Below are 9,318 nucleotides of genomic sequence, written 5' to 3'. Positions count from 1 at the left end.
CCTGCAGCGCAGGCAGACGCTGGCCAGGCCAGCACTGCTCCTCCCTGCAAGGCTCTGTGGGCTGTTTGCCTCCCTGCTCTGCTCCTGCTTCCTCCTCCTCCTCCTCCTAGCTTCTCTGCTGCCCTTTGGACGTCCTGGCACTGCAAGGCCTCTCCCTTCCCTCACCCTGGGGACGCAGCTGAGCAAAGTCCCACCCTACCAGCGTGGCCTGAGAGCGCCGGTGGAGCCTGCTTCAAATGCCTCCAGAGGACAGATTTCATGCCGTTTAATCCGACAGGCAGCCACAGCCTCCAGCTCTGCAGCGGTGCTGTTATCCTCTGCAGCTTAATCCCCCTCCACAGGGAGTTCCCACACAGGTACTTGAGACAGATGCTGGCAGAAGGAGTGCAGGGGCACACAGGTTTTCAGACGCACAGCTGCTCAACAGGGAGGCCAGTCCACCAAGAAGGGCTCCTCTAGTCCCTCTGCCCAGACCCTACCACCTTGCTGCCCCTTCCTCAACACACACCAGTTCTTGAAACAAGGCACCAAGCCCCACAAAGCCGTCTGCAGCTGACTCTGTCTCAGCCATAGCAACAACGGGACAATTCTGCCCATGCCAAGACAGCCTGAGCCCTCCACCTTTGATATCTCTCCAACTCCAGGGAGTGGTTGATGGGACTGGAAATGCAGGGACAGCTCGGGGATCCAGGACACTGAACTGCTGCAGCACAGGGAAGGGGCCACTGTGGCACCGAGGGGCTGGTGATGCAGGAGGCACCATTCCCACCTTCGGCAGCCTCCTGACGTGCAGGTGCCCCGGTGTCCTCCTCATGTCTAATCAGGCAACTTCAAGTACTTGCCCTCCACATATGTCTGAGTGCTACAATAACTTCCACCATTTCCTGCTTTGTGCTGCCCACGAGCTGCTGCCATACTCGCCCTCCACAGGGTCAGGAACTGGTTCCTATACACAGAATCTGTTAATGACGTGTTGTGAAAGTAAAACAGGCAGTGGGAGTAACCCAAATACCTCGCCCCTTCCCCTATTGAAAACCTCTTCAGGGCCCCGAGAGAGCAGAGAGTAGAAAACTCAGGACCATAGGTTTTAGGGTGTACTCAAAATGCTTGGGCCACAGATGGAGAAGCAATCAAAAGGACAGCAGTAAGCCACGTGTTTGTGCCACCTGGGCTTTCCTCCCTCCTGGGCCTCATGAAATGGGGACAAAAGCCCTTGCAGGACATGTAGCTGACTGTACAGAGGGGTGATGATGATGCCCATTTCAGCAAGCCCCAGGGTTTCCCATGAGAGCCCGTCTGTGCTGACCACCCGCCTGTGGCAGAGTCCCGGTGCTGCCAAGTGCCAGGGCTGGGCGAAGGCACACGCCAGACAACTGCCCAGCAATTCCCCACGTACCTCGCTTCTCCTTCCTGGTCTGCACAAACTCTGAGTGCCGCAGGGCACTGGGAGCCGTCCGTCTGTAGAAGCTGTTTCGCTGCAGCATGGAGCCCACCCTGTTTTCTTCCTCAGCCTCCTGCTCCCAGACCTGGCTCCAGTCCGGCCGGCCCGTGCGTACCCTCGAGCGCTCTGCTTGGCCACTGCTCCTGGCTGTCATTTGGGGACCTGGGACTTCTCCTTCCAGCTCCCCACAGCCATCATATTCCATGTCCTGCATCTTGGACTGTGTGTAGCAGGTGCCTGACCCCGGGCTCGCTCTACCATCTTCTGATGAGCAGTCTGCAAATGCAGAGGCTTCACAATCTCTGTCCAGATTGTTGTGGTCCACAACACAGGATTTGGGCTGCCTGTGCTGCTCCAGGTCTTCTTGACACCAGCTGCCTATATACTGCCTCTCCTGCTCTCTATATGCCCCAGAGCCTCCATCCTCTCCATACCATTTTTCCCCTTCCCTACGTACTTGATAGCTTCCATCCTCTCTATGCGGCCTTCTCTCCTTCCTATAATCCCCAGAGTCCCTTTCCTGCCTATACCACCTTTCCTTTTTCCCATAACATCTTTCATCCTCACTGTAGTCCCCAAGATACCTGTCCTCCTGATACCACCTTACCCGCTCCCTGTAGTCTCCAGGACCTCTAAGCTCTCCATGCTGCCTTCCCCCCTCCCTATACTGCTGAGGTACTCTGTCCTCTCTGTACCGCCCTTCTCTTATCTCAGACCTGCAGTCTCTGTATGGCGCACCCTCCCTCTCATACACCCTATAGTTTCTACCTTCTGTATCCTTGCTTTTGCCTTCCCAAGCACCATCTGCTCTCCTGCAGCCTGTGTACTGGGTATCTCTCTTCCAAAAACCTCCACAATCTCCATTCATGCTCCATCGGTCCACAGAGGTGCCTTCCCCTCTCCTGTAACTGTCCCAGCTGCTGTCTGCTCCCTGGCAGCCTGGGGACTGCCTCCTCTCCTTGGGTCTGTCATCGCAGTGAGCCTCACCGTGCGGCACGGCCACGCCAGCCACGTCCCCTCTCCGCACAGCACAACAGTCCTCACATTCCCAGCCGAGGTACCGCGGGCCTTGCCTCGGATCCCCCACACTGTGTTTCGTCCCAGGATACGTGCACATAGTCCTGCTGGGGTGCGGTGCAGGTGCTGACTCCCTGCTCCCCGAGTCCAAGCCCGGGCTGACGCCGCTCCTCCGCTCCAGCGCTCCCGTCCCAAGTGAAACGCAGGCGTCGCTTCCTGAAACCAGCCAGCAAGGGTACAGAGAGGCGCGGGCCCAATCACTGCCAGCCCTGGTCTCCTCCACCTGCTGCCCAAAGTAATCAGTAACCAGCCCCGAGGAGGGAGGCTGGGGCAGGGCAGGCTCTCACCGCCCAAACCGGCTCCGCAGCTTTGCCAAAGCCTCTCCGAAGGCCTCTCGGAGGCAGGGAAAAGGAGGGCACTGGAGCATGCAGAGGCCCTGCTCTAAGAACAACGTCCTCAGGGAAGGGAAACAGACTGTGTGAGACCGTGGGAAGCCACAAACCAGAGACGGCATACCAGATCTCCTGCCACTGCCTTCACCCTCCTGCCGGCATGGAGGCTCAGCATCTAGCAGCGGCTGGACTGCTCCACATTTCACTGGGGAAAACTTCAGGCTGCCCCTCACTCAAACCTGATGCTGAGCCCATCCTTTTTCCAACCCTCACCCACAGGTCCTGGGAGGAGCTGGAGAAGAGCAGCAACCTGCGTGGCAGAGCACCCCCGAGCAGTGCCTACACAGTGCCCTGCTCCAGGGTGAACTGCTGGTTCCCTTGCTGATAGGAATGGGATTGAAGAGACTACCTGTGTTACAGAGTCCAGTGCCAACAGATAATACACGTTTCCAGGGGGCTACAGAAACATGCACTCTAATAACACCTCTCACTGCAGGCCACAAAATAATCCCATTTTTTTCCATGCCAAACACAGGAGCTCCTATGGGAAAAAAAAGATGACCACAACACACCCTAGACAGAAAACAGGAGAGTTGGTGAATGTCATCCATCCACCTGCCCATCCACACATCAGGTTCTTGCAACACTTGTTAGGTATGCACAGCCAATGCTCTCAGCTAGTAGAAGACAAAACCAAAATGAATGGACCCTCCTACTCCACCTGCAGGAGGGCAAGCACTAATCCTGCCCAAGCCTGGTGATTAGTGAACTCCCAGCGTGCATGCAAGATGTACTAAAGAAGCAACCTGCAGATTTAAACCTGCATTTCAGAAAATCACATACTTTCTGCTCTTCCTTTGGCTTCCCAAAGGACACATCAAGGGACTAGGGTCTCCCAAGATGATGCCAGCCCTAATTTGTTTTTTGGTCAATGCTTAGGGAAAGCTTTTCTCCCTGCAGTGCGCCTCCATGAGCCCCTAACGGTGGCAAGGCAGAGGCCATGCCTGAGGCATGGTGCAAACACGTTTTGCTGAGCGGATGCAACTCCGCACTACTGAGCTAGCCCGCTGCACTACAGCTGGGCTAGTGAGCCTGAGACGTGCTCTCTGGCCACACTCAGATGTGGCAGGAGGGAAGCGACAGGCTTGGGTAGGGTGCATCTTTATCATAGGATCAGAGAGGCTACTTCTAAATCCTCAGGTCTCTTGAAGAGGTGAAAAATCCCCTTAGACTACCAAGGGGATAACCTGATACGTAGGATGTCTCAGGATGGTGCGCTAGTTCCTGCCTAAAACTTCCAGTTCCAGTAATCAGCAGGGCACAGGTTCTGCAGGATCTGTCCTCTGTCAGGAAGCACTGGAACTGTAGGAGACATTTTCCAGCAAGATCCATCCCATCAGAAAATTTCCCTTGAGATCCAGCCTTGATTTTTCTCTTCCTACCTTCAAGTTATTCAATCTAGCCTCAAATCCTCTAAGCCTCCTCCCAAGCATCCCTCTCGCACGCCGCTGACGTGGAGGCTGTTTGTCACCCCGTATCCCTGGCACACCCCTATCAGCCTTCATTCCCATGTGCTCTGCATCAGGCACGATCCTGCAGCAAAGTGCCTGGCCTCCCCAGCACTGATTAAGCAGTGGGAGGATGGAGCCAATGAAGTCAGAGTGAGTAATCCTCAGGCAGGAGCTGGCATTTCACTCCACCTCCAGCATGCAGTGCCCACATTTCCTGAACATTGTGGGTTTCGTTAACAGTACTGCAGTGTCAGAACTCCTTGGAGAAGCTGAGGAATAGACTGTGGGAGAGGTACATGATTCTGTCTTTCCACTTTGTCTACTGTAATATCAAGTATAACGTAACTAACAGCGATGATCTTTATATGGCATCTTGTGCTGATATAAACGGCAAATTTCTTCTCCCTAAGTAACTTTTCCAAGCTGCAAGGAGAAAAGTCAACTTTTTTTGCTACAGACCTGTGGCAATTTGCATCTTTTTGTTGCTGTTACTGACACTTGAGCATCATTTTTCTGTCCTGAAATTCTGGACTCCATGGATGGCAGAAACATGGGGCAGGCTTTACTTTTTGCCTGCTAATCCTCTCCACTCCTGGGACAGGTTCAGCATCCTTCTGTGCATCCCCTCTGATTTGAGGGACAAGCCCCTGCAGGTTTATATCCCTGCCAAAGCAGAAACCACAGGAACCCTATCACTCTGACAAGCTGAGGGCAGTCACGCCACAGACATCAATTCAAATCTCAACTGCAGGACCACCAGCAAAGCCACTCTGAAGCTGCTGCTCACTCCTCTACAGCTAAGAGGGGATGAGGCAGGGAGGTTGAACCTGCAGCAGCTGTGGCTTTCCTTGGGAGCAAGGGCACACTGGGAACAGATCGATGAGGGCTCTGGATGTACGGTGGGGCTGGAAGAGGAGATGGAAGAGTTGGAAGGTAAAGGGAGTGGGGAAGGCCAGGGATGTCCAGAGAATGACACTGTGGTTCTCTGAGGCAAAATCATGATGATCTGTACTGCAACATACAAAATGACCACAACTGGGAATTAAAGAAGGAAATAAAAGACTGGCTCCAACAGTGCCTGTATGCAGCAGAGGCCAGCTGTCCCCCTGAAGCACCTCCATCCCATGCCACTGCGGACTCACCTCTTAGCTCCTGAAGCTCTGTGCTGAGGCTCTCGATGTTGGAGTCACAGAAATCAAGGTTTTCCAGGGTCTCCACTCGCACCAGCTCATCCTGCTGCTCCTCCAGCAGCAGGCTTAGCTCAGCACGGGTCTTGCTGTAAGCCTCCAGATCTCTCTCCACCTCTCCAATCCTCTTCAGCAGAATGGAGCGGGGGGAAGCTGATCCTGCCGGTGTCAAGTCTTCATGTCTCTCCTCCACACGCTGCTCCAGGGCACTGGGCTGAAGCTGTGCAGGGAACGCATTTTTCCGCTGGCTGCTTGCTGGAGGCCGGGGCGCAGGCCGGGAGGGCTTGACTGAGAAGGACAGAGACCTGCCTTTGGGCATCTGGCCACCCAGTGTGTGCACGTGGTTAGCGGCAAGGCTGCTGGGCCGAGGAGGGGGTGGCCTCAGGGCCTTCCTCCTCTCTGGCTGCCTGGCGTGGGGGGCACACTCAGGAGACCCACGGACAATGTCCTTCTCAGAGCTGTAGTCCAAGATAGAGAAGTGGCGGGAGACCTTGTCCTGCTCAGTGCCAGTACTTGACAGACTCTTCTCAAACTGTGCCAGCTGCTCTGTCAGTTTGGAATCAAGGTCCGTGCAGCCGTCCCCCTGCGCTGTGAGTGGGCAGCATTCCCCCCAGCTCCCAGCCCATGTGTCCAGGCCCACCTGGGCACCTCCCAGGCTGGTGGAACAAGGTTTGGACTTCTGTTGATTGTCCACCCAACCATCCAGGTCCTGGGCACTGCTCTGGCTCTCCTGGGGCTCGGATGCTGCCCAGCTGTTAGAAGAAATTGCCTGGCCCCTGCAAGGATCTGGGGAGGAGCAGGGAGACTGTGGAGGCACATTGAGACTGTCTCCATCATGCTCTGGTAGGGTGTGAGTTTCTGAGTTTCCTGGCGAGGCTGAAACAGTCCCCCCAGGCTCCAGCTCACCTGCCTGGCCAGGCCTGTTGCCCCGCTGGGGAGGCAGCTGAGCAGAGGGGAGAAAGCCATTGACTGTCTTTGTGCGGTCAAAGGGGAGGGAGTCCGCTGTGTCTGTGGGACATGGCCCTTGGTGTCCTGTGCTGGGAAAGGTCTGATGCTGTCTCAAGTCAGTGCCAAGAGGACCCTCTGACCCCCCTGCCTTGCGAGACAAAATGGTGTCAGGCTCAAGACACTCAGCTGAGCCACCCTCCTTTTCCCTTCCATCTTTCCCTGGCAAAGGAAGAGCTTCAGAGCAGGTGCTTCCTGGGTCTTGATGGATAGTCACTCCACAGCTGCCCCCACCTTGGGGATCCCCAGCACCTGCCTTTTCCCTGCAAGACTCAGAGGCTTCCAGCTTCACAAATCTGTGTGGAAAGATGCCACATTTCCCCCTCAGCTCCCCCTCCAGCCATCCATCCTCTAGAATGCCTATGATCCGAATCCTGTCACCCACTTCAAAATCCAGTTCCTTGGACTCCAAGGCTTGGAATTGATAGAGGGCAACACCGTAAGTACTCCCTGGCTCCTCCTCCTTGGGGGGCATCTCCACTGTTCCATTGGTGTCACAGGTCCCTGTGGGCTCTGGATCCACTGAGGTTCCTGATGCTCGAAGAGGAGTAAGCAGTTCCACAAAACCCTCTGGGAAGATGCCCCTGCGGCCCCTGAGTTCGCCTTCAAACCAGCCAGGCTCAGAGACACCAACAATGTTGATCACATCCCCTTCCCTGAAGTCCAGTTCCTCCTCCAGCTGAGCAGACAGGTCCATCAGGGCCCGGGCTTGGCCCAGTGAGTAGGCAGGCACCTCCAGGAGAGCGGTCTGGGACAGCTGACGGCTCCGGACTGAAAGGCACAGCTCCCGCACACATGATGAGGGGAAGAAGCCCTTGGAACCCCAGCTGCTTCGGCCCTGGAGCCAGCTGGAGGCCAGGGACCCCCCCAGGACCACCAAGTCTCCTGCAGGGAATGAGATACACCAGTTCAAAACTGCCCTCATGATTGCTTCCCACTGCTTATTCCTGCCTCCTCGTGTCCCTCCTGGCTGTGGGTAAGGCCTGGCAGTCTGCACAGGGCCCAGAGCAGGCTGGGGATGCACCAGAGGACAGAGAGGGGGAAGGCACGAAGCAGCGGCAGCCTCACGCACATGTATCGAAGATACGCAGTTTTGTCTGCAAAACCATAAAGGTGCATCAAAGCTTTGATTTCTCCCCCAAATGCATGTCTAAGATTTGGGGACTGGAGGGCAGTTAAAAGGCAGATGTATGTTTACTAGGATCAGATGACTCCAAATTTTGGAGTTTCACGAGTAATGACAGATCATGAGAAACCCCAGTATGAGTGGCAGAAGCCCAAAGGTCCATGGTGGAATTGACATGATCTATGTTATGAGGTATCAGGAGATTCCCTGTCTCCACTGCCACTCTAGGCAGGATGCTGTGACTGGGTTCATGCTTCTGGAAGAACAAGTGAGGGCTATGAGATGCAAAGCAAGGGAAGGGAATGGAGATTACCTCTCTGCAATGACAAGCTCCCTGGCTCTTGAGATGTGAAGTCACTGGTACAAACAAACAGCTTCTCTCCCTGCTTCAGAGGGGGAATATCCACAGGTTCCACAAAGCTGCTAGGAAACTGCCCTAAAATGAGAAACAGTTGTCAGTAATGAGTCTTTCCTGTAGCCCACCACCACTCCCTCCACCTTCCTATCCAGATTCTAGGATCTATTAATCTCTTGGTAAAGGAAAATAATCAGCTACCCTGGGTGCTTCAATAGCATGGTGGAATGAGTTTGGGAGTCAAGAATTCCTGAGGTTTTAAATGCTTAAGAGCTAAGAGAGAAAAAAGAGCTTTGTGCCCTCGGCTCACTCCAGGCAACCAACAGGCTGAGTTCATTACTGGGGCTGTGCCATCAGCGTGGAGTTTCTGGGAACAGACATACTAGGTTTTCTCTGCTTTCATTGCTTGCTTCCCAGCTCAGAGCCCTGATGAGAACTGAGAGATCCAGTAGTGCTGGATCGTGAGACCAGTGTCTTGTGACTGGGCACATCCACCTGGTGCTCCCCACTCTGTAAGGCTTGGCCCCTGCACGGCCTCAGAGCAGAATTCAGCCCACCGCACTCGGGATGGCCACATCTGTGAGTCACAGGCTCGGTCACAGCTTGAGCACTGCTGAGGCTCCAGGGACCTGCCCCACTTCAGCACCTCTGTGCACCTATTTCACCATAGCACCCATTGCTGAATGCCCACCTATTATGAAGAGGCCACAGCGAGACAGAGCAGCGCACACTTGTTTGCCACAAGATACCACTCAGCTACTACTTTCTGTCTCTGGAGCACAGGACGTGGTACAATCCATTGTAAAGGCCACTACAAATGTCTTTCCTATCTTTTGTAATTTGTGGCAAGGAGGTCTGATGGAGTATGGGCTAGTAGTACTTCCAGCATTCACTCTTGATGACCCAGTATGGCGCCCATGTTCTCCAATAAAACCTGGAGACACTATATCCTAAACACTCAGAACTTTGCACTGGGTTTAGGCAGTTTGGCATCTGCTGTCATTAACCTTAGGTGCAACTAGCAGCCCACAGGCTGCCAGCCTCACTGGCCTCCTTCACAGTTTTAACCAACTCTACCTTTTTTTGCACGCCTTAGTTTGCTGCTATGTACATGCAAACAACCTAATGCTGTTAGAAAGGAAGTCATGGAACTATATTAATTATTCCCCACAGAGTACTGACCATTATTATTGGTAGGCTGCAGCACATCCACAGCTTCTATTCAAAAGATTTTTTTAATTCCCTACAACTTTAGCTTAGAAAACTGGGCAGGCAACTACAACA

At 54.3% G+C, this 9,318-nt stretch overlaps 1 protein-coding gene across 1 annotated transcript in view; it reads right to left on the bottom strand.

Annotated features, from left to right (window-relative positions):
- Positions 1-1,396: 1,396 nt before the first annotated feature.
- Positions 1,397-9,318, bottom strand: part of LOC103770817 (dynamin-binding protein-like) — a gene marked incomplete at its 3' end in the record, with an annotated part of 9,253 nt that continues 1,331 nt past the window's right edge. The window contains exons 2-6 of the mRNA XM_008938094.1: positions 7,993-8,115; positions 6,788-7,438; positions 5,504-6,334; positions 2,429-2,674; positions 1,397-1,717 (exon numbers count right to left, since the gene is read on the bottom strand). Of these exons, the coding sequence (XP_008936342.1) occupies positions 1,397-1,717; positions 2,429-2,674; positions 5,504-6,334; positions 6,788-7,438; positions 7,993-8,115 (2,172 nt within the window). The remainder of the gene's footprint in view (positions 1,718-2,428; positions 2,675-5,503; positions 6,335-6,787; positions 7,439-7,992; positions 8,116-9,318) is intronic.

Source organism: Merops nubicus, unplaced genomic scaffold (assembly GCF_000691845.1).
Source record: "Merops nubicus isolate BGI_N331 unplaced genomic scaffold, ASM69184v1 scaffold45593, whole genome shotgun sequence".
Lineage (NCBI taxonomy): Eukaryota > Metazoa > Chordata > Aves > Coraciiformes > Meropidae > Merops > Merops nubicus.
The sequence above is the reverse complement of the archived record's forward strand: the minus strand, read 5'-3'. Positions and strand labels throughout refer to the sequence as shown.